At 38.5% G+C, this 25,094-nt stretch overlaps 1 protein-coding gene across 1 annotated transcript in view; it reads right to left on the bottom strand.

Moving 5' to 3' along the window:
• Positions 1 to 23,537, bottom strand: part of LOC114356850 (furin-like) — a 59,657-nt gene extending 36,120 nt beyond the window's left edge. Inside the window, exon 1 of the mRNA XM_028310212.1 lies at positions 23,325 to 23,537. Within this exon, the coding sequence (XP_028166013.1) occupies positions 23,325 to 23,486 (162 nt within the window). The 5' untranslated portion in view covers positions 23,487 to 23,537. The remainder of the gene's footprint in view (positions 1 to 23,324) is intronic.
• Between the last annotated feature and the right edge of the window lie 1,557 nt (positions 23,538 to 25,094).

Raw genomic sequence — 25,094 nt, forward strand, 5'->3', positions numbered from 1 at the left:
CAGATTGAAACCAACCCAGCCGAATGCCCACTTAATATTCTCAAAAGGGAAATAACAGGCAAACATCTTTGTCGTTAGCCATTTAGGAAGCCTGCGTATTTACATAAAAACCTCGTAATGAGCCGAATCAATTCAGTTTTCACTAAATAGACAAGGACTGGCAAACATTTTATTAGAATTCGCGGGGCGTCGCAGCTTTTTTTATAAGGCAGCGGAATTATTCCTTTGTTCGAAATTAGATAAATTATTTGGACAAAAAGGAGGGCACAAAGGACGCTCGGATGGGAAGTGATAAACACAGGGAGTGTCAAACTCACTCCGTAACGGGGTCTTGGGAGGAACGCGCCTTATTTTGATAAAATCTTTAGAAAATTTAACGATCATTTTGATAAATCAATACAACACTTTTGTTACAGATAAAGAATCTCAAAAAATAAATATTTAACATTAAAATTAAAAACACTGATGTCGATTATAAAAACCTAATTTAACTCACATAGATTTTTGTGAACGTAATGGAAAAAAAGCTATGAGCAACAGTTATTTTTGCTGTACTAGAGGCAGTCTCATATAAATGAAAAAATAAAGCGCTCATAATGACTGGAAAACGATTTAAAAAAAAACTACCAACGAGCCGTTACAAAGGCTATTGTTGTGTAACAAATTAGATCAATTATTATTTTCGGCGGAACAAAAAACAACAGAAAATAGTCACGATCGCAAAATCGAAACAACACCAACTCCTACATAGTTCATCGGTTGACAGTGTTCGGTCACGTAGACCGTTACCAGAAACTTCGGCCATCATATTCAAAGGCGAAACTTGGCCAATAAACTGTTAGGCTGGGTTGCACCATCTTATTTTAACTTTGACAAACGTAAAAATCTGTCAAACTCCATAAAAATTATTTTGCTACTCCACTGGATAGGTTTTGAGAAAAAAATTTTTTTTATGGCATTATGCCGTCTTAAATCCACCATATTGTTTTTTTTTTTTTTCAATTTTAATATAGCCAGTGTCAGTCTCACGATTAAGTCAAATCTAACGACACCTCTCATGCTCTCATGCTCATCAAACATACACGCGAAAAACATAACCCTCCTTCTGGCGCAGTCGGGAAAAAACACCGGTTATCGTCATAGTTACGGTCAAAGTTAGGTGGTACAACTCAGCCTTAGTGTCGGATGGTCGTTTCTCCTTCCACATCAGTCGGAGGCACGCTAGGAAATGGCTTTGTTTCCTTCGCCCGCGCCGACGCATCCGGTGGGAAATATAACAAATGAATATCACATTATGGGGGGTTAAAGTAAAAATAACCTTCTCAGATGTTGCAGAGACGTATTCCACTTTGAGCACCTGCCCAAATAGCACTTGGCCTATTCCACTTAGAGCACCTATCGATATTTTGGGCAGGTGCTCTAAGTGGAATTAAATTATTTTTTACAATGTATAACACTTAGAGCACATACCTTATTAAATTTACGGTGTTACTTGGTAAGGTTTATACACGAGCTATTATTGAAAGTTTTCTCGGTAGTTCCGAAAAAAAATATCGAAATAGCTCCTGTAAGGTTATTTTACCCGGGTACTTTTGGGGTGAAATTAATAACGTCCTGTCTAACAAAATTAGCAGTCAGCACTAAGCCTGGTGCTGACGCACAGACTGACAGAGCAGCCACTCTATTGTAGGTGCTCTAAGTGGAATACGTCGTAAAAATAAATTTTAATTCCACTTAGAGCACCTGTCCAAAATATCGATAGGTGCTCTAAGTGGAATAGGTCAGGTGCTATTTGAACGGGTGCTCAAAGTGGAATACGTCGTTGCAGAAGCCAAACTGTACAAAGGCCTTGTCACGTGAAATTAAATTGAGGAAAATTTCGTTCCTTTCGACGCGGCGTGCGTAATGACTTGTGTTGTTTAAAGAGCTTTCCCCCTGTCCCGTAAAAGGACGTAGCACACTTATCAACCCGGAAAGGGATCGTAACCGTATCAACACGAGGCGGTCAGTATTCTTTGTATGAAACTCCATACTGCAACGCACACTTATCCGCACCGTAACGTAAAAGCCTCACTTCGGGGTGGACAGCTCGCGAAAGGTGTTGATCCCTTTCGAAGTTGATAAGTCTACTATGAACTGTAAGACATGCGTCTTTTGTCGATGTGTAAAGGAAGAGTTCCTTGATTTTTATCTGTTGTTAATTTACAAGAACGAAAAATTTTTTACGTATATCTCGTTTTATACAAATAACGTCCACTGCTGGACAAAGGCCTCCCTCAAGGATTTCCACAACGACCGTATTAACAAAAACCTTTACAAAGGTACGTATTTTTTTTCTATTTTATAATCCAATGACAATGTAGGTATCAACATCAAAAACACCAGTAAAATCTGTTCTATTTTTAACTTGTCGTTTTGATGTAGAGGCATAAGTAAGATAATAGGGAGTTTGGAGAGAACGCTCGATTTCGTGGGACTGATTTGTTAAACAGACGTGACTTATTTTGCACAACGTCAAAAATAATTTCGCAAAATAATGCGCAAGCGGTTTAGGTACGCTTTGAAATGTTAAATCGACCTTTAAGTATAATTTGAATAAATACGAAGCTGTTTTGGTGAATAAGAAACATTAATATTTGAGATCAATTTGCAAACATATTCGTAAACAAACAAATAATGAAGTAAGTTTGTATAATTGCATATCGAGAAACATTAACGAAATACCATATCATTAAGGCAAAACACGCGTAATATGCCGCAATGTTAAAACAAAACAATCCCAACTTGTGTGGCGCAAACATATCAATATTGGTATATTGTGAATATTCAGCAGTGCACGTCCCACCAATCTCGAGTGTGTGCAGTGTAAATAGCGAAATAGTAAACATTGGTAAAAATACCTGCATTCCCGATCCCGGTTACAGGGTTGCCGCCCGTTTATTTTTTGAACTAAATCAAATTAAAAGTTAGTTGCAAATTGTGAGTAACGGTTCGTTCTGTTAACAGCTGGAATAAAACTAACTGAAACGAATAGCATGAGAAAATGTGTGAGATGTTTTACGCGTTTGTTTGAGAGTTCTCATCGGAAGTAGCTATCACCATAATATTAAGAATGATAGCTACAAATGGTCCAATGAATTTTGTATTTCACTTATTAGCTTATTTCCCAATAAAAATGAACGTGTAGACTGCTAAATGAGCAAGAACTCTCTGGAGAACAGACGAATGTAGAGCGTAAAAGGGCCAGATGTTCGATAGACGAACGACTCGATGCCAAGGCTTATCAAGCATTCAGTAAAAAGTCAGATTTTTTCCTGGGTCAAAAAGCAAGAGTTTTAATTAGTCCGTCAGTTAACTTATCAAAAAATACTCTACACGTATTTTTCACTTTTTCAAACTAATGAAAATTTAAAGAGATAAATCGCGCCAAAGTTCATAAGAAGAGGCCCGTGACGTCAATGCGTGCATAAAAGTGCCGCACGTTGTGACGTCGTGCGGAACTTCAACGCACCATAACTATGTAATTATTTGTTAGATTGAAAAATAAAAATATATGTGTCCAATATTTTTTGATATTAAACATGACGGACTAAAAAAATTTTTTTAGGAAACTAGCCTGTTTGCGCTTTCTAACAGACTTCTAGACTCAAATAAAATGACCAGAGGTCAAGTTACGCACAGCCCTGGCTTGCCAGTGCAGGTGCACTGATCGTTATATCGGGAACGGGCAAACATTAACCAGTGTACCATTTTAATCTGCCGAGATGAAGCTCTCGTGGAGGTCGAAAAATAGCGCAAACAGTATGGGAGCAGGCAATAGGGCCGGTAAACTCTTTTTTATTTTGATATTGAGGAGGAAGAAACATTGCAATCATAGAGAAGCAAGGAACAAGAGTGATTAATTATGCATCTAAATGATCACACTAAATGTTTACTTGTTAGTAAGTAGACAAATTGACATTTGGGTCAAAATTGTTAAAAAATAGAACAGATTTTAAAACACAGGAAATTGGCCTAATGGTTCATCTAATTGGATTTGTAAAATGTATTTTAAGCTAGTCCACGTTTAAGTATTTGGTAAAAAGCTTTTTAATGCTGATTCATTTTCGTTTAAATGGCCAACTCGCAACTATTTTAACATAAAGCCTACTAAGCAACCAAATAACTACATACTATTAAGACAAATTTACTAACCAAAACAATACGATTACTATTCCCCTGCTCGGTAACATTTCACGTGTTATGTTTCATAAAGGATAATTGCTATTAGATTATTAATAAAACTACTTATTCGCTAATTGGGTTAGGTATACCGATTTCAGATGACCCTTGACGAATCACATAGGTTTATTATTTACTAGGTAATCATAATTAATAACCGTATTAATTTGGTTTCGATGAATGCAAGTAATAACTTAAGACTGAGTGAAAACTACACGGTTTTAATAGGTGAACACTTGTAAAGCATTTTGGGACTTGTAAAACAAGATTCTTACTCTCACTTTTTTAACATTTGTTGTTTTTTTTTTGTTTTGACCTTATGTTATCTAACTAAAGCTCAAATTATGGCGACATCAATTCCGCCACTAACAGTTATAGGAGATGACGAAAAAAAGAGATCACAAACAAACAAATAGGTACCTACAGTTTCTTAGAAAATCCTAGAGCTAGTGTAATATTGATTTGCATTCGCTACATGTTCGAATCTAGTTTCCGTCTCTATTTATGTAATAAAAATAACAATAAAATAACGGTAGCTACATACGTTTGATCATTTGAATATGTCACTGTGCTCTTGTACAGACGATGACCGGAAGTGAACACAGCCATTTACGTACCTGTAACAAAATAGAGTATGCATTAATAAATGATAAGGGATAAATATGAAATACAATATGAAAGCTTTTAGTTTGTAGTTACTTTAAATGAAAATCATTTAATCACCAATTATTTCTAATTAATAATCCGATAATCAAATAAATATGTTATAAAAATTACGGATAGGTACCAATAATATCTACGATTTCTGAAAATTATGTTTTACCTTTTGATCATTGATGTCTAAATGATTGGAAAGCCAATTATTGAATTATGGAGACTATTCCTATAAAATAAGTATTTCATAGTTCATAGTATTTTGTTACTATGAATCGAAATACTGTCGTCTAGCGCCACAAAAAAGCTTGTAGTAAAATAAAAAATGTTTTAAAACTGATTAACTGAAATTGTTGCCAATTACACCAGTTTCAATATCTATTCTGTAGTTAAAGCATTAAAAATCAGCCGTTCAGTGAATAGAAATTACATTTTGCCTTATCTGTTCTATCGACACGAAGGGCAACCGCACGCGACCCTCGATGATTAGATATGTGTCAATTGAACATGCCAACTGGGTCTAATTGAACCAAATAATTACTCGAATTTAATAGAAAAATGTACAGTCGACAGCTCTGCTGACTACAGCAAAATAACACTTATTATAAACTACGTAAGGCACCACGTTTGATATACCGCCGTCAGCAGATTCTTCGAATATACATTGTTAGTACAGTCAGGTCAATGAAGGGATAAAATAGTGATAGCGCAGGCCAAACAAAGAGAGTCACGCACGGCACGGCATAAAAAAAGTAAATAAAGAACACTGCACACACAAACACTCTACTCTTAGGAAACTTAAGATGAAATTATAAAATAATGAGAATTTTTATTTTTTCATAAGTGGGCAAGGCGAACATTATAGAAATTACTTCGTGGATAGATAGAACTGCCTCAGCGGAAAATAAATAATATTTTAGAAACAACGCAATACTTCCCACACCTTTAATTATAACTATATTTAGGACTAGTTAATTAAATATTAATTAATTCCAACATGCCGTATCTCAGTTTCCTTCGTTTATCAGCGACAAACAATTTAATATTTACTCGCATACCGCAACCTCGTTCGATTCGTTACCGTGTTGAGTGGCATGTAATTAAGAGGCACCACCTCATATCAGGCGAGCCGATGATTTATTCACGGCCATATAATATTCAGCTTAGAATCGTGCGAACTGCCACATGTATCGTATTTACGTGTTAAATCGAAAACACGCGAGCTCACCTATGGGTAACGAGTTGGCTAGCGTAACTTGGCCTCCGATATTTGCCTGGAATTCTCCTGGTAGATCCCCTACTTATACTTGCAAGCTATTTTCTAATAGTCCACTCTACAGATGATGGCTCGTTATTAAATGAACATTTGATGAAACCACAAAAAACAGTGTTTGTTATCAATGAACCATACTAAAATGAAGTTTAAAATTAGCTAATCAAAGTTTGGGTAATGTATACTGAAAGATGGGCCTACGATTTCATCATAACTTCTTTATTTTGGGCCTACAAAGAGACTGTTTTACGCAAGTATGAAAAGATATTTAGCTTTATTATTATTTAGTTACATTATATTCGATACTTGCTCAACTTCAACTTAGCACTTACTAGTTAAGAACAGTAAGTACGGCTACGAACTTACTTCCTTAGCATCAACAAGATCTTAGTGCGGTGCGACGTGGAAGTATATGCCATACGTAACTACTATCAATATAGCTTAAAGAACATTTTAGGTACAGTGATTCACCAATAAGTAGTAGTAGGGGAGACCGAGCAGAGTTGTAACAGAGGAGAGTTGAGACATTGACGATTTTTTGTAACTTATTAACTACTAGCGAGCTCGTAACAGTGCGCGCTTTTTAGTTCAAGTCTCGAGCTAACAAATACTTGCTATTGCGAGCTCGCTGATAGTTAATAAGTTCCAAAAAATCGTCAATGTCTCAACTCTCCTCGGTCTCCCCTACCCACGTAAAGTAACTACACTATGCTCGCTTTCTTCGAAAAATCGCGTTTCCCATTATATTACTTCGGGTGTACAGTCAACAGCACATGAGGCTTTTGCTTTTGCTAAATAGCATTTATTAGAATACACAAGACGCCACAGTTTACTTCGATATGCTCTACACTAAGCCCTACATAATCCAAGCTCGGGCGCAAGTTACCTTGGTCCAAAGCTCCGTTTCGGTCGCAAAAAGCTCAGCCAGCAACCGCAGGTGTTCTGTGAAGAGCTTTCAATAAAGACAATTGGGGCAGCGACTAGCGTGCCGTTAATCTGCTTTGCGACCCAGATATTGTTTTGGCATCGAATTTTAGAAGCGATATTACAAGATAAACATAAGATTATCGAAATTAGGCAATGAAATGCTTGTATTCTGTCTGCCAAGTAGGTTGTTATAAACTTAGGTAGGTACATTACAATATTGGTGTCAGGCTAAAGAACACATAGACGTCTGATATAGCAGAATGTAATGAAAGTAGAGCACGGAATCATTTATGTTCCGATAAACAGGATCAAGTCTGCAAATTACTGACCAAAATGAAAATGCCATTCAGTCAACAACCAGGTAAGAGTTAAAAGAAATATGATGAATTTTGAGGACAGCCTTTTTGTTTTTTATGAGTATGTGGATTAACTCAAATGTAACTAACATGTTGATTATACTGGGTGGCGCAAAAGTAAAGACCCTATTTGGTTCAGCTATAACATTTTTTCTAAATTAGAAAACTAGATTTAGGTTTTTTTAAATGTATATTTGTGCCATTAAATTTCGTACCATTAGGATTTAAAGATGATGTCTTTTAAATGGTGACCTCCAGAGTTGATACACATTTGAGCCCTATTTATGACATTTTGCATAACTTGCCGTAACACTTCCTGCGATATGTTCGTTATTTCTTGACGAATGTTTTCTTTTAGAGCTGCGAGAGTCTGTGGCTTGTTCACATACACCCGAGATTTCAAAAAACTCCAAAGAAAGAAGTCTGGACTGGTCAGATCGGGTGATCTTGCAGGCTAAGGCAAATCGCCAAAACGAGAGATAACTCGGCCTGGAAAAGCGTCCGTAAGAACATTGACACAATTATTCCACGTTCTTGGGGAGTAAAACGGTCCATGTTTATTTTCAGTGTATTTTACATTTGTTCACTACACAATTTTCAACAACAAAATGACAGAAAATGTCATATAAAAAAATAAAAAGTATTTTCTTTAGTGCCAGTACTTTTGCGCCACCCAGTATTTCATGTATTTTATTTAGGATTGATGAATTGCTATGGGTGATAAATCAAAACCATAAAAAGAGAATTAAATGATAAAAATTTTGGAAACAAAAGATATTAAGCCAAAAGTTTTCTCTGCAATCATTCTAAAACGCTCGTTCAAACATTTATTACAATTCAAACTATTTCAATTGAGAAAGAAAACGAATTTTCTACACTGAATTTGAATATTTAATGTAAAATGGATAAAGAAAACTGAATAGTTGGCAGACTCGAAAACTTGTCAGAGTACTGAGGTGAACAAACTGGAAACAGTTCGCAACTAAGTCCAGGTGGAGTTGGATAATGAAAACTGAATTTTACGAATCCAATTCCCTAAGAGGCCCAACGCGTTGCGAATCGAATGGTATTTAACCTTGGCCATTTTTCTTTAGTAGCACAAATATACCAGCCATTACATTTAACGAAAAAAAGAGAAAAATAATACATAACAATATAAGTAATAAATATTACTACATTACGCTTAATGAAACAAACATTGAAGTCAAATTGCCTTGATTGAATTCTAAATACTACGAGTAAATTCCAAATGAAAATAGAAATCTTTTATTTGCTGTATCGGCGGACGTTGGGCGTGTTAAAATAACCGTATTTTTAGGATCAACGTTTCCCCCAACAAAATGATAGTACCGTTTCCATTTGCCTCCATTAAACGTACACGGATTAAACAAAATGATGCCAAATTCAATCACATTTTAAATGGAAACACACAAAACGTTTTTTACTCTTAAACGCGTACAACATACACATTACTCGAAAATGTAAGCCCCAATAAAGGGTAAAGCAAACGCGACCTATAAAGAAAATGTGTTACCAGTTACATGAATGGAACTAATAATATCCTACAGTGTCTGAAAGCTTAAAACCAATAAAATTAATGTGTAAAGAGACCGCTGGAAAGGTTGAAAGAGCTATCATTTTAAGAGATATAACGGAAAATATCGAGGTAACCTTTGTCGAATCGAAAGGGGGATCCAATTCAATTAAACAGAAGTTCGGCCGATGTTACGGATTGATTCCAGTTGCCAATCATCCTCGGGCGGTCGGCTCGATTGTTTTGACGTCGGATCAACAATGGATCGGCTAATACGATTAATTAAACTATTGCCGAACTGTCCTAAAAGTTCCGTGCCATTGTTTTGTTACGCCAATGAGATTAACCGATTCGTTTTATACGACATTAATCCTAAGTCTAAATAGATTAGGTACGAGTGGAATCAAACTTTACAAGTCTGCTTAGTTTGGGTTTTTATTTAAACATATTTTTAGATGTGTAGAGCGTCGTTTAATGTCGATTTTAATCTATTAACAACTGAAAAAGCCAAAAAGCTGACTATTTTAACTTCGATCACATAATAGACGAAGAGGATTACCTAGCTAGAGCCTTAAGTTCCATGAGAACTAACGACATTGTTCTGATGATAAATACCCAACGATTACGGGCAAAAACACCTGAAAGTCGTGCCGTATTATTAGTTTGCATCGAACCAATGTACGCATGCAATATGCAAATTAAGACGTGGTAACTTTATCTTTGAAAAATAATGGGTTCAGAAATTATATTCCTCCGTAACAATGTCGGCTGAGTAATTTTGTTCCACGATGCATATCGCCCATTAAAACTACACGTCGAGTTCTTAATTACTCCTAAGTAAGCTGTACTAGTAAGAATTATAACGCAACTTTGTGGTAAGTTAAAACTACGTGTTCTAGCTGACGGTGGTTGTAGACATTGTTTTTTACACAATTCATATCTTTCAGATAACTTTTACGATAAAATTATTGGACCTTTGTTGGAAAAAAAGCACCTTTTTAACTAACATAAAATAGCACAGTGTTTAGTGTAGCTTGATGAGCCGTCATTGTATTTTAAATAAAGTTTTCTACATGCTTTTTTTTTTCAATATTTTACTTTATAGTGACTCATGACAACTTCATACGATAGAGAGAAAAAAAAATGCTGAAAGCAATTTGTGAGATTTTGAAATGCTTATGTGCAAATGCCCGGCACATTCAGAAAAACAATATATGGAAAGAAACCCAAAAAATGTTAACTTTCATTGCGGGCATAAAACCCGGGGGCTGTTATGGATTCCGGCAATGGGCGCATATTTCATGTTTTATCTCGGTTATCAGTTTAAAAGATCCGCCGCGAGTCCGCTGATTATTTTATTACCGGATCCATTGAATACGGGGAAAAAACTTGGTTGAACTTACATAATTTTTAACGAACCTTTCATTGTGAGCACGTGGGCATTACCGTATTCGAGCCGGCGCGTTCCGTCCGCGCCCCACAGGAAAGGTCGAAGTTTCCTTCCGTCCCGCCCTTTATTATGACTTTATTACATACAATGAAAATCATATTTACGTAGATAGAAGAAGACATAATAAACACACGCGCGTGGCGGGGCTCTTATATGAAATTCGGGTGGGGAGAGGGGAGAGCAGCTGGCATATTTGCCGCTTATTACGAGCACAAAGAATGCCTGTTCGTCTCGACGCGCCGTCGCGTTGACACATTCCTGCATTATGTAATTCTGGTGAGACTGGCGCATTTTTCATAGCGAGATTTGGTGAGTACGCCGCGCGCACCTGTCACCGCTCGCTTTCAGGGGATATTGCGACGTGTCGTCGCGAGGGCGCGCTACTGTCGTCAGTCGATGACGCCTCACCACTCTCCACACTACAATACAAATCCATGATGAAAGAACATAATATTAAGTTGACGCCAGGTGCGCATGAACTGTCTTCATGTAGAGATACGTACGGCTAAATAATATACCTACGTAAACAGTTACAGCCTGAATGGCGAAAAGTTATTTCATTCAACAAGCGTTAATTATATTCAAACAACATTAACTTCACTACCTAAGCTCATCCCCGTCAAAGCAAACAAATCCTTTATTTAAAAACACCAAACTTTGGCATCCCAAAAGGTTTGCTGATTATAGAGGGTAGTACAAACGCTGCGCTAATAAAGCTGGATTCAAAACTCACCTTGATCAAACCTCTGCAAAGTGCGACTTCATCCCGAACTTAATATGTTCTCAAACTGAGAAATACTTTCGAAATTTAATCAACCGTGCAAAATACGGCGAACAACTATGCTAGTTTTTGAACTGATAAGACAGAACAAAAGTTTACTTTGAGGCAGAAAGGCACACAACTAAATCAATTAACTAAAAGTTCTACACAAATTACAATAACTTAAAGAACATCATCATCGTCAAATATTTCGTCTCCGGTCTCCACTGTAGGCGGACGACCCTCTCTAATTGACCAGAGGCAAATGGAGTATTTGGATAACACTGCCCACTTTGGCCAGACGGGTCGGGAAGGCCTGATGTTCGCATATTTCTCCAGACACTTTTTATGACATTTACGGAAGAGTGGGAATCCTATTTTTCGTTCGTTCGTTCGTTTCAGCCGAAAGACGTCCACTGCTGGACAAAGGCCTCCCCCAAGGATTTCCACAAACACCGGTCCTGCGCCGCTCGCATCCAGGCACCTCCCGCGACCTTCACCAGATTGTCGGTCCACCTAGTGAGAGGCCTGCCCACGCCACGTCTTCCGGTTCGTGGTCGCCACCCAAGAACTGTCCTGCCCCAGTGGCCATCAGCTCTACGAGCTATGTGCCCCACCCACTGCCACTTGATTTTAGCGATTCTGCGGGCTATGTCAGTAATCCTATTCTTACTTACGATTAAACTTTAAAAATAACAATTAAAAATAGGTAAAGTTAATAAAAGTTAAATAGGTAAAACTTTACCTAATAGAGAATTGGCAACTGGTGACAACCAAACAAAATTATTCACGCTTGCACGAGTAAATTCTACAGCTAAAAGTACTTGATCAACAAGTCAAAGCCAGTTGGGCGTACAAACTTGTAAGTGCATAAGTGGAGTAGTAAATGGCACCAGTAATATAGAATTTAAATTAGTTGAACTTAATTTGGTATTTAGTATGCAGTGCCTGGGTTTCAGTTGGAAACCTGCAACGCAAATTAGTTACAAGGTAATGGAAGGGTTCAAAATGAAACGTGAAAGACACGAGACGAACAAAAGTTGTACATAATGTAAAATGTTTTTTTAAAAGTACATTTGCAGAACATACAATATTTTATGTATTATTTTTTATTAAATTACTTTTACTTTAATATAAAGTAATAATAACTGTACTTAACTGTAGTTTATATTAGTCAGAAAATTTTTCCAGCGGTCTAGACGTGAAGAAATCGCAAATAGAAAAGTTCTAAACTGTTTTACTTGTAGTATCTCACAGGTAAAGATCGATGTATTCAACTGAACTTTCTCTATGTGGAACTTCCCAGAGACTTTTAAAGTATAAAATAAGCCCGAGTAACTCTACCACCCTCGCAAACAAAATTTAGTTACTCGCAATCAAAACTGCCGCCTTAAACGGGATTATCAACCAATCTGCCTCAATAAATTATAACCATGGCGCGAAGATAAACATCAAATGCAATTAATGAAGACATCGTTAGATCCCAATCTCCGCATAAATAACTTCACAAATAAATCAAAACTGAGGTGTACGTCGTGTCAAAACATGCCTAATTGCCTAGTAACGTGCAACGAACAATCGACCACGAATGTGGGTCACTTTCTTCCTTCGAATATACATTTATTACGTGGAAAGAACCGCCCCTAGACCTTAGTGGGTTTATACGTCGGTATTCTAGTGGAAAAGTTTAGAACTATTGTTGTGATTTTTGATTAATGTTGTGCTGTGTGTAATGGGACGCGAAAGCTTGTATAATACGGTGACAGCCAAAAATTTTAATTAATCAATTCTCTATTATTATTTCCAGTTCTATTAGAATACACTGCATAGTTTTGTCGTGTCACAGTCATGTGACGCGCGTCACTATTTTTTACATATTATACAAATCTATTTTTTTTACTATGATAATGAAATGATGATGTTGCCACCAATCATAATACATATATTAAAGAAGAACCACCAAAGTTTCAGTCAGTTTTTCTACGTCCCTCTCCCGTTTTAGAGTAAAAAGGCATCTAATGATTTTTTTGGTGGCTATTTAAAAAATAGAGTCCCTTATCTCGACTCTAAGCGGCTTACATAACTATCATCGGTCCGCCAATAAAATAAACTATTCACTGGAACATAATGGCACCCACTTGAAGAAGTTTGAAACTGAATGCGCGCGGCGCCTTTCGTCCCACAGAAATAAATTCGCACGCCTGCACTTAAACTTGTAAGTGTTGAACGAGCAAACAGGGCATCGGAGCGCCATATCTTACCGTGAGCTCAATTTGGGAACACTATTGAATACTTATAAAAACTGTTAGAGCGAGTCGTGGTTTGAGGGTTCCATACAAAACAGAAATGGGATATTGATCACAAAATAATGAGAATTTGTACAAAAATAGGTGTGAAGTTTTCTGTTGTTGTTATTGGTGAAAGACATAATCAATCAATGAAAATCTTATCTTCATTTTTGTGGCATCAACATTGTTAAAATAAAAACAATGAAGCTTCTTTGTTGATTTTTAGGTATCTATTTTGTAGCGTTTCGTCACGAGAAAATATTTTCGTTGAATAAACAAATAAATCATTTACTCTTCAGTCCGAATTTAAGCCAGTCGACTCTAAAGGATCTTTAGCAAACGGACGAACAACAATGGGTTGGAAGAGTCCGTTTATTTCACATTGTGCTGTAGAGTACGGAACCCTGAAAACGGATGGGAAGAATGGGCTCCTCGGAGGGCCATTGAGGCCCAGACGTGAGGTGAAACGCGAAAGTGACGCCGTTTAGCCGGCTGGATAACGGTGATAGTTTTATCGCCCGTCTTATCTTTGAGGTGAGATGCAACTTCGGATCTGTGAGTAGTTTCCATTCAAGCTCGGCAAGCGAAGTACCGCGTTTGAATGTGTGTTGTGAGACGTTACATTTGATCTCTGCAAACAGTGTAACTTTGTTACGGAACTGTTCAGTTCGCTTGCAAATAGATCGAATGATGCATTATAATCGCATACGATATGCAGAATTTTAGCACATTAATAGTTTATCCTTCTCTGTAAGTTAGAGACATAATGACAATTACATCCTCTTCGACCATTGTTCAAGTCTTATTAAGGTTACCATAACAATACCATCTACAATATTCCTATCATCTTTATGTCAGGTGATACATACTTAATCATAGTTATATTATTTAATTACTCTCGAAGAGCAGCCCAAATATTGCCGCCAATAATACACTGAACTCAATCGAGCGAGTCAACGTTTGCCGTGACAATAAGTTGGAACATCCTTAATCACTTGCTGGGGTGAATACAGTAAGAGGCTTCCAGCGGGCGCAGACATGGGGCTTAGTCATAGGTGAGATGTCGGCGTAACGTGTCGGTGTAAGCTCGTGGCATACGCTTTAGTGCTGTGCTGTGGTAAACAGTAACGGCTCTTGAGAAAAACACAATTTTAATGGCGTAGCAAGGATGCTAAATAGGAATTTATGAATGTGTCAACGTTAGCCGTGACAATAAGTCGGAACATCCTTACATAATCACTGGCTGGGGTGTGAATACAGTAAGAGGCATCTAGCGGGGCAGATATGGGGCTTAGTCATAGGTGAGATGTCGGCGTAGCGTGTCGGTGTAAGCTCGTGACATACGTTTTAGTGCTGTGCTGTGGTAAACAGAAACGGCTCTTGAGAAAAACACAATTTTAATGACGTAGCAAGGATGCTAAATAGGAATTTATGAATGTGTCTAGTTGTCAACGTTTGCCGTGACAATAAGTCGGAACATCCTTACATAATCACTGGCTGGGGTGAATACAGTAAGAGGCTTCCAGCGGGCGCAGACATGGGGCTTAGTCATAGGTGAGATGTCGTCGTAACGTGTCGGTGTAAGCTCGTGGCTGTGTTGAAACGATACTTCTCAGGAAAAAACAGATTTGATGTCATAGCATCCTACGTCTGAAGGTATCACTGAAACATAACGCGCTAATTAAAGACTACAGAATTAGCCTACATATTCAGTCTAGTCAATCGTCAATCGAGAGAATCAACGTTTGCCGTGATAATTATTTAAGGTACAAGTACATATATCTGAGTGTTATAACCGATGAAAAATTTGTCCTCAAAAACATTAATCTCTGGGAATGCTCTAAATGAATATAAGGACCGTAACATGGTCAGTCTTATTCAAAAGACCTGATCTTTTCAGTATGGGACATATTGTGACCCTCGGGCTAAGACGGCCATCACTAGTTCCGAGGCACAACAACACCGAGAGCACTTATGCGTCGATTTGCCGCGGCACGTCAAACACAGCGGTTCAGGGAACCCGGCGAGTGTTTGGCGACACTCTATCGACAATGGCTATAGTGTTTGCGCCACGCTGTTTGCCCGCCACCTCACGCGCCTAAGATTTAATCATTACTTCAACGCGGGACGCTGCCACGCAACTTGTTTCCTTCCACACACGCAATTTGAGTGCGAATAGATTACGCCGTTTAATGGAGTTCGACCGATTAAATCTTTTATTTGATTTTAATTTGTGTCAGAGTGTTTCGAATTTAGGTCAACAGCAAAGCGATATTTGATTGCACTGTCAAGCTGACGACATGTTTTTATGGTCTAATTAGTTAGATCGTCAAAGTTAACGTCTAGGATCGTCTGACCACAAAAAGGGAACAAAAAGTGGGACGCTCTGAAGCGTGTCTGGTCCAAGAAAAGCAAATGGATGACAACCCTAATTGCGTGCAGCGAATACCGCGACTGGTGGGTTTATTAGGTTTCATTTGATACCTACTCCCTTGGGGTAAAGGCAAGACGATTAGCAGATAGAATACTTGGCTCATTAATTACTGTAACAGTTTTCATCATTTTAGGCTTTACAAATATTTACAAAACATTTCACTGATATTATCTGAATTCAAATCACTCAGATGAACACAAAGATAAGGTAATAAAATACCTAACATTCAAAGAATCGGCTGATTATATTATTTTATTCAAATACAAAGCGTTGCGTACGTAATTGAATAGCAAACGTCAAGTTTCGTGAATACTTTTTTATTATTTGCGCAAATGTTTTTTGCAATTTTTAGCATTCAAAAGACGACGGGACATCAAGATAAACACTGGTATTTTGAAACTTAAAAATTATAATTTGGAACAAAAATGTATTAGACTAATGTCAAATGTGCTATCGACTGTAATCCACATCCCAACTTAATATTATAAATGCGAAAGTAACTCTGTCTGTCTGTCTGTCTGTCTGTCTGTCTGTTACGCTTTCCCGCTTAAACCTCGCAACCGATTTTGATGAAATTTGGCATAGAGATAGTTTGAGTCCCGGGAAAGAACATAGGATAATTTTTATCCCGGTTTTTGAAACAGGGACGCGCGCGATAAAGTTTTTCTGTGACAGACAAAATTCCACGCGGGCGAAGCCGCGGGCGGAAAGCTAGTTAATAAATAAAAACAATATCTGTTCCCTATCTCAATATAGAGTTGGTTCGCAAACAGCAAGCTCGCAGCAGGACTCCGGGGGTGCTCCCAGCTGGGAATCGTCGGGAGCGAGCCGTGACTCACTTCGAGACATTTCCTGTCGCATTACTGACTGCTAGCCCGCCTCACGACGCGAAATGGGTCTCGATTGTACGTAAATATGATTGGGAAAATTGAGCCTTTATTGGTAGCTTGTACATTAACCGACTTAAAAAATGAGGTTATCAACACGTGTCGAATTTTACTTCCTTATTTGAACCGAAGAACTTTTGTTCCTTCTTTTTTTCAGCTCAAGCATATTCGTACCGATACCTATCCAAATTAATACATTAAAAATAAATCTGTTCCCCATCTCCATACTGAGTTGGTTCGCAAACAGCAAGCTCGCAGCAGGACTCCGGGGGTGCTCCCAGCTGGGAATCGTCGGGAAGCGAGCCGTGACTCACTTCGGGACATTTCCTGTCGCATTACTGACTGCTCGCTCGCCTCACGACGCGAAATGGGCCTCGATTGTACGTAAATATGATTGGGAAAATTGAGACTTTATTGGTGGCTTGTACTTTTAACCGACTGAAGAAAGGAGGTTATCAATGGGGATGTTGCCTGGGTCAAAAAGCAAGAGTTTTAATTAGTCCGTCAGTTAACTTATCAAAAAATACTCTACACGTATTTTTCACTTTTTCAAACTAATGAAAATTTAAAGAGATAAAGCGCCCCAAAGTTCATAAGAAGAGGCCCGTGACGTCAACGCTTGCTTAAAAATGCCGCACGTTGTGACGTCGTGCGCAACTTCAACGCACCATAACTATGTAATTATTTGTTAGATTGACAAATAAAAATATATGTGTCCAATATTTTTTGATATTAAACATTACGGACTAAAAAAATTTTTTTAGGCAACTAGCCTATTACGTCCCGAATTTACTTAACTCAATTGAAGCACTTTTGTTCCTTCTTTTTCTTCAGCTCAAGCATATATCCACATAAAACTATATTTGTTCTCTATCTCCATATTGAGTTGTTTCGCAAACAGCAAGCTCGCAGCAGGACTCCGGGGGTGCTCCCAGCTGGGAATCGTCGGGAGCGAGCCGTGACTCACTTCGAGACATTTCCTGTCGCATTACTGACTGCTCGCTCGCCTCACGACGCGAAATGGGCCTCGATTGTACGTAAATATGATTGGGAAAATTGAGACTTTATTGTTGGCTTGTACTTTTAACCGACTGAAGAAAGGAGGTTATCAATTACGTCCCGAATTTACTTAACTCAACTGAAGCACTTTTGTTCCTTCTTTTTCTTCAGCTCAAGCATATATCCACATAAAACTATATTTGTTCTCTATCTCCATATTAAGTTGGTTCATAACAGCAAGCTCGCAGCAGGACTCCGGGGCTACTCCCAGCTGGGAATCGTCGGGAGCGAGCCGTGACTCACTTCGGGACATTTCCTGTCGCATTACCGACTGCTAGCCCGCCTCACGACGCGAAATGGGCCTCGATTGTACGTAAATATGATTGGGAAGATTGAGACTTTATTGGTAGCTTGTACATTAACCGACTTAAAAAATGAGGTTATCAACACGTGTCGAATTTTACTTCCTTATTTGAACCGAAGAACTTTTGTTCCTTCTTTTTTTCAGCTCAAGCATATTCGTACCTATACCTATCCAAATTAATACATTAAAAATATATCTGTTCCCCATCTCCATACTGAGTTGGTTCGCAAACAGCAAGCTCGCAGCAGGATTCCGGAGCTGCTCCCAGCTGGGAATCGTCGGGAAGCGAGCCGTGACTCACTTCGGGACATTCCCTGTCGCATAATACCGACTGCTAGCCCGCCTCACGACGCGAAATGGGCCTCGATTGTACGTAAATATGATTGGGAAAATTGAGTCTTTATAGCCTGAACTTTAAAAGGAAGTTATCAATTAATGATTCAACCACACCAACGCGTGCAGATCGCCATCGCTGGCATGATCACGGCGCGATCAAAGGCCAATGACAGGTCGCGTGAACTGTCATAGGTCGCGCAACCTGTCATTGGCCTTTGAAGCTTAAGTGTCGATCGAATTATTGGAATTGTAAACTATTAACATAATAATGAATCTATTAGAGCTTTTAAACAAAATATAGTAGGTAGGTAGGTATACTGAAAATGAACGATGCACTGACGAGCTCTAACGCCTTCTGTTGACCAGTTCCTAGAGACTTATAAGTTGTTAGAGCATTCAAAGTTTTAAAAGATAAAAACAAACACCAAGTCAAAACAAATTAAAGACATTAGTAGCATGTGTCACATTTAAATGTCTGCCGTGAAGTCTCACGCAGCGGGAATTCAAGCCGGGGGCTGTCTAGATCTACAACCTGTCACTTTACTGTCACAAACTTGGCAGACAAACCAAAATAAACAACCGAACTCAATACAAACTAATAATTAAGATGTATGGCAAAGTTTTTATGGTAAAGACATTACATTATTTTTATTTGTTTTCACTCATTGTTAGATGCTTTCAGTAACATACCTAAAACTAGATAATAATTAAATGTATTTCTATGGTAAACCTATTTTTATTACATCATTTGTCAACCATAAACATTTTTGTAACTACCTTAGCTGTCTAAATAATGAGTCCATCTAAAAACCCATTTATAAATATAAAGGTCAACGTAGCATTTCATTATAAAATTCTGAAATATATTATTCTATTTTTAACGAAAACGAAAAGGTTTCCTTACTCACATTATTGAGACAAGGAATGAACACGTCTGCAATTTGTGAGACAAACATTAGCTCTGGATTCTGAAATAATAAACTCATAAATAAATAATAAATAAATAATAAATAACCCTATTACCTTCATTTGATACCGTAGGAGGTCCTTAATCTTATCGGTTAACAAAACTAGAGCAAATGCTCGCATGAGTAAATAAGTTGTCTTGTTTAAATACGGCGCTCGTGCGACTACTTTTTAGGGCTCGCTCGAGCAAATACACAATTTATTCTAAGCAAAACCTTCTCGGCATCTGTTCGGATTATTTATGTTGCCTATAAAAGAGATAAAATTATACATTTACATATAGATACTTTTTATTGTTAGTTCAGATGATAAACGATACCTAACTGTACGAATTATGTTACTAGCATTCGTAAATTATAATTTTAGAGAGACTATACACCACGAACTGATACGTTAGTTAGGTACATTACAAAATAGATAAGTGGATGGTTCCCATCAATCTCAAATTAATAAAGGTATGTGTATTCTAAATTGAACTGTCTCAGGATATGAATAAAGGCACATTTCATTACGCACACCTGTCCCTAACCGTAAACTAATTTCAACCAAGAGCCAACTATCGCCACCCTCCCTTCTTAGGTGTTCCTCGCCCAGCGAAATATATTACCTCTGTAGTGGATATCTAACAAAAAGCTGGACAGTTCGCGGAGTAAACCTTTGTACAGAGTTGGATATTAGGGCCATTAATCACTGGGAGAACTTAATTGGACGGCCGCCGGACAGACAGTCACGCGAACTACTTAGCTAGTCGCAGGGGGCAAAAAGAAACGCCTCGACACAGCGGGGGGACGGTTCGGAAAATATAAAACAAATGATAGTGAGTAATTTTGCCGGGAGATTTTGTTGGCTTTTGCGCAGTGCTGATAATTGTTTCTCCTTATTACTTATGATTCCTGGAAACTGTAATTACGATTTTCTGAGTTGGCATGAATGAATGAATGTATTACCATATTTAACAAAATACCACACAACCTTGTCGAATTGCCAATAAACAAATTTAAGATACATATAAAAAATACCCTTATGTCCAAAGGGTACTACAAGGTTCGAGACTATATTGATGACAAGGATGCGTGGTCAGTTCAGTCTGCACATATTTGATGTACTTAAATTTGACTATTCTTACCGTTAGATAATTCCTGGCAATAAGTGGTGACTGAGTTTGTTCCGGCGTTTCTTCTCAGCACTTGCCATATGTTTGTCTCGAAGCGCTGGTAGGGCCCAAAAGATAAGGAGACATGTAAAGTGCCCCATAAGGGCTACCTTTTTCTTTTTTTATTATTTTCTATTGACGTTCATAAGTGCCACTTGTGGTCTAAACTGAATAAATATTTTTGATTTTGATTTTGAATATTAACTAACCTTTATTATGAAGCTGGGAAAATATTGTGTATTTGTCAAAATTACTTAAAGAATATGACATTATCTGGTGAAGGTCACGGGAGGTGCCTGGATGCGGGCAGCGCAGGACCGGTCATTGTGGAAATCCTTGGGGGAGGCCTTTGTCCAGCAGTGGACGTCATTTGGCTGAAACGAAGACATTGTATCTGAATACTTTTTCTCATTCTCAAAGTCAAAGTCAAAGTCAAAATTTCTTTATTTGTTTAGACTAATAAATAGTTCTTACAAATCGTCATATGCTCTTAAGGAGCCTCTACATGTCTCATAATCTTTTTACCCTACCAGCGCTTCAAGACCAACATTTGGCAAGTGCTGAGAAGAAGCGCCGCAACAAACTCAGTCACCACTGTCTGCCGGTTAATATAAATAAATAGAAATAGTAGTAGTAGGTACATTCGATCTCTCATCTTGCTTAAGTCGAATCTTAACTTCGAACTCCTCCTATGTTCTTCTGATTAATATCGTTGCGGGTCTAATGACAGTTTAACTTTCCCCCGGGACAAACTTGACCTTCACTGGTTGGGTTTTTATTGGCGGTCAAGCTTTAGAACCTGGCTACAAAGGGAGGTGCAGCGGTGGGAAAGAGAGGTGGGAATAGGCCCGCTATCTTGCTAAAGCCCATAACTTTGTGCCTACATGTTGTTTAGATATTTATTTAAGCATTTCTCGCAACAGTAAGTCCACTCTAATGCGATGGCTGCTTATTTTAAGCTGTGGTGGTGCTGCCTCCGTTGCCAACTTTCCTCCTCCCAGTGGACAACTATCTCATGTCGTATCAGGCTTTTGTTTGTCTTTATCTCTCTTTTCACGCCCCACTGATCTACTGGTCCAACACTATTTGAATCGTTCTGCATTAAATTACATGGCTTCGACTACTAATTAAGTTCTTAATCTAGAAAGGCAAGCTTTCATTTTGTTGAAGCGATTGTTTTCATTGTGGCGACAATAGCAAGATATCGGTGTCGAATTGGCTGACTCAGGTTCCGAAGAACGGTATTTCGAGCCCCGTCGCCGCTGGACTATTGTGGTAAACCCAATCTTAACTGAAGCATTTTTAAGTAACTGATTAGTAATCTGTGATATTGCGGTTAGGTTATAACAAGGAGTTATCGATATTGAAAAAAAAATTGGTTGCCTTTATGAAAAAATATTTATATCACCTCATAATCAAAACAAAATTAAATACTGGCCATAAAACATTCGTCATTTGTTTTTAAAAGAAACGAAGGCGGCGGCCAATTCTCGCGTGTCTGATCAAACCATCAGTTTGAAGACTCTCCAAACCAAATTGGGTTAGTGTCGATGAGCTTGCCGTGGGGCTTAATCGCGTGACGTGCTCATGAAATGCCCTCAACTAAAGACAAGGTAATACGATCGTAACTTGCTTTTAGAAGATTCCGAGGGTGAAATTGCTTAATTAAGAAGTTTGGTAGTGGTCGTCTTATTTATTCCGTGTTCACTAATTTATTGGTGTTGTGAACTGCAATTTCACCCCAAAGTTGTGCAGTGCTATGTTAAAGCTGTGACCTAGGATAGAAATAACTAACACGCTACACTATTTTTCCTAAAATCGTTCAGCGTGGTGCTCTGGTAAAATATTGGGGCGAGGTGTTTGTACACACAAAACAAGATAAAAAAAGTTACCTTACGCACGTGCATGCATATAGAGAGCCTTTGCTTTCTAAGTTGTCAGCGTGCAGCGGTTTAATCAAACATTTTGAATGGCGCGTCGACCGTCGCTTGTTTTTTGAAATGATCGAGGAGTTTGCGCCAAATGGCTTACCGATCGTCTTTTTGTTCAAACACACCAACGCCCGAGGGAGTCTGCTAATGATAAGCGCTCTAAACGACTGTCATTTGTCTTTTTAACGAAGCGATTGTTAAATTCTAGACACCGAGCCGGAATAAAACATAAGAACTCATCGGCTAGTGATTCGACTCAAGATTAACACAACTGATCGTGCTTACCTATCCATTAAAGAAAGAAAAAATATATTACTGGACGTTTATCACCGAGTGACTTTTGAAGACACGATTTTTGTAGCGCTTTTTTTCGGGTCTTAGGCCGTGCTCTATCTACTCTTAGATCATGATAACGACATGAAGAACGTAATTTTCAAACAGTAAACCGGGTGGAAGTTACCTACTTACTTGTTTTAAGTAGAAACCGAGAGGAATACTCATACGGCGATCGTCTTTTATCTAACTCGCCAACGCCGTCAATTGTCTTTTACGTTTAGTACATTGATTGCAAAACAAAACAAGATCGTCATCTCACCTGTCCATGGTTGACGAAGCCGTGCCTCCTCGCGAGGCTGTCCACATGCTCCGGCCCAGCGGTCACGCAGCCGGGTGAACGATACTCACTTGTTTTTAGAAGAAACCGAGAGGAATACTCATATGGCGATCGTCATTTATCTAACTCGCCAACATACATACGTTGATTCTAAAACAATACAAGATCAGCGTCTTACCTGCCCATGGTTGACGAAGCCGTGCCTCCTCGCGAGGCTGTCCACGTGCTCTGGTCCAGCTGGCACGTGCACCGCGAACTGGTTGTGGTACACCGCCTCCGGCAGCGCGGCGCACAGCGGCAGCGCGGCCAGCAGCGCCAGCGCGCGCCATGCCGTCACCATGACAACGGGGTGCGTCACGAGCGCGCGCGCATCGGTCGCGACGCGGCCGGGTGAACGATACTCACTTGTTTTTAGAAGAAACCGAGAGGAATACTCATACGGCGATCGTCATTTATCTAACTCGCCAACGCCGTCAATTGTCTTTTACGTGAGGACGTTTATTGCAAAACAACATCGTCATCTCACCTGCCCATGGTTGACGAAGCCGTGCCTCCTCGCGAGTCTGTCCACGTGCTCCGGCCCAGCGGGCACGCAGCCGGGTGAACGATACTCACTTGTTTTTAGAAGAAACCGAGAGGAATACTCATACGGCGATCGTCATTTATCTAACTCGCCAACGCCGTCAATTGTCTTTTACGTGAGGACGTTTATTGCAAAACAACATCGTCATCTCACCTGCCCATGGTTGACGAAGCCGTGCCTCCTCGCGAGTCTGTCCACGTGCTCCGGCCCAGCGGGCACGCAGCCGGGTGAACGATACTCACTTGTTTTTAGAAGAAACCGAGAGGAATACTCATACGGCGATCGTCATTTATCTAACTCGCCAACGCCGTCAATTGTCTTTTACGTGAGGACGTTTATTGCTAGGGATATTCGATATACATCGATGTATTGAAAACATCGATGTTTACAATGCGATACATCGAATGGATCCGATGTTTTGAAAAGCTATTGAAATACTCGATGTATCGATGTTTTTAAGTTTTCAGTGTTAAAACATCGAATCGATGATAACCAATTAAAATTTCATAAAACTCAAGTCTGACCACTAAAATTTTACTTATACGGACAACCCAACTTGTATTTTAAAAATTTTGGCAACACTGCGTACGAGTGCAGTGAGTAGTGTCTCTAGTGACAATAAAAAAAAACTGTTATGTCCATGTCGCGTCACGCGTGTCGGTTGGCGAGTTTGTTTGTGTCAATCAACAAAGAAATAGGCTGAAAGGCAAACGTTTAAATAAACTGTTGTTTTTGCAAAGTCTTCCAAAAGAACACTGGAAATACTTAGGATATAACAAACTTATAAAAATAAATGCGGATGTTTTTTTTTGTTCTTACTTTAATACACAGGGTGGAATTTTGTAATGCCACCTGGAGGGAAAGTACTCTTAATACTGTAGATAGAAAATTTTACTCAAAGGAAACATTCCTTTATTTTTGAAAAGAAATATAACTGCATTCAAATATTTCAAAAAAATTGTTTGCCACACCCGGGAATCGAACCACTATAATTTGTTAAAAATTACACCCTGTATTTTTATTGCATTGATCGTTAGGGTTAAGTATAAGGATGAAATCTCTCTAACAAACTTGATAAATCAAATGAAAGGAAAACCATGAAATCTTGAGTTATTTTCATTATGTACAGAAAATTGTATGGTATAGTAGGGAATTTTCTAAAAATTTTCAAAAATCTTTGAATGCAGTTCTCTTTCTTTTCAAAAATAAAGGAATGTTTTCTTTCAGTAAAATTTTCTATCTACAGTATAGAAAATCTATCTACAGTATTAAGAGTACTTTCCCTCCAGGTGGCATTACAAGATTCCACCCTGTATAATGAAGATTTTTCTCATGTATGGCTTTTACTGTTTTTAGGGTTCCGTA

This window comes from Ostrinia furnacalis, unplaced genomic scaffold (genome assembly GCF_004193835.3).
Source record: "Ostrinia furnacalis isolate ACB-3 unplaced genomic scaffold, ASM419383v2 OfSCF2991, whole genome shotgun sequence".
Taxonomy (NCBI): Eukaryota; Metazoa; Arthropoda; class Insecta; order Lepidoptera; family Crambidae; genus Ostrinia; species Ostrinia furnacalis.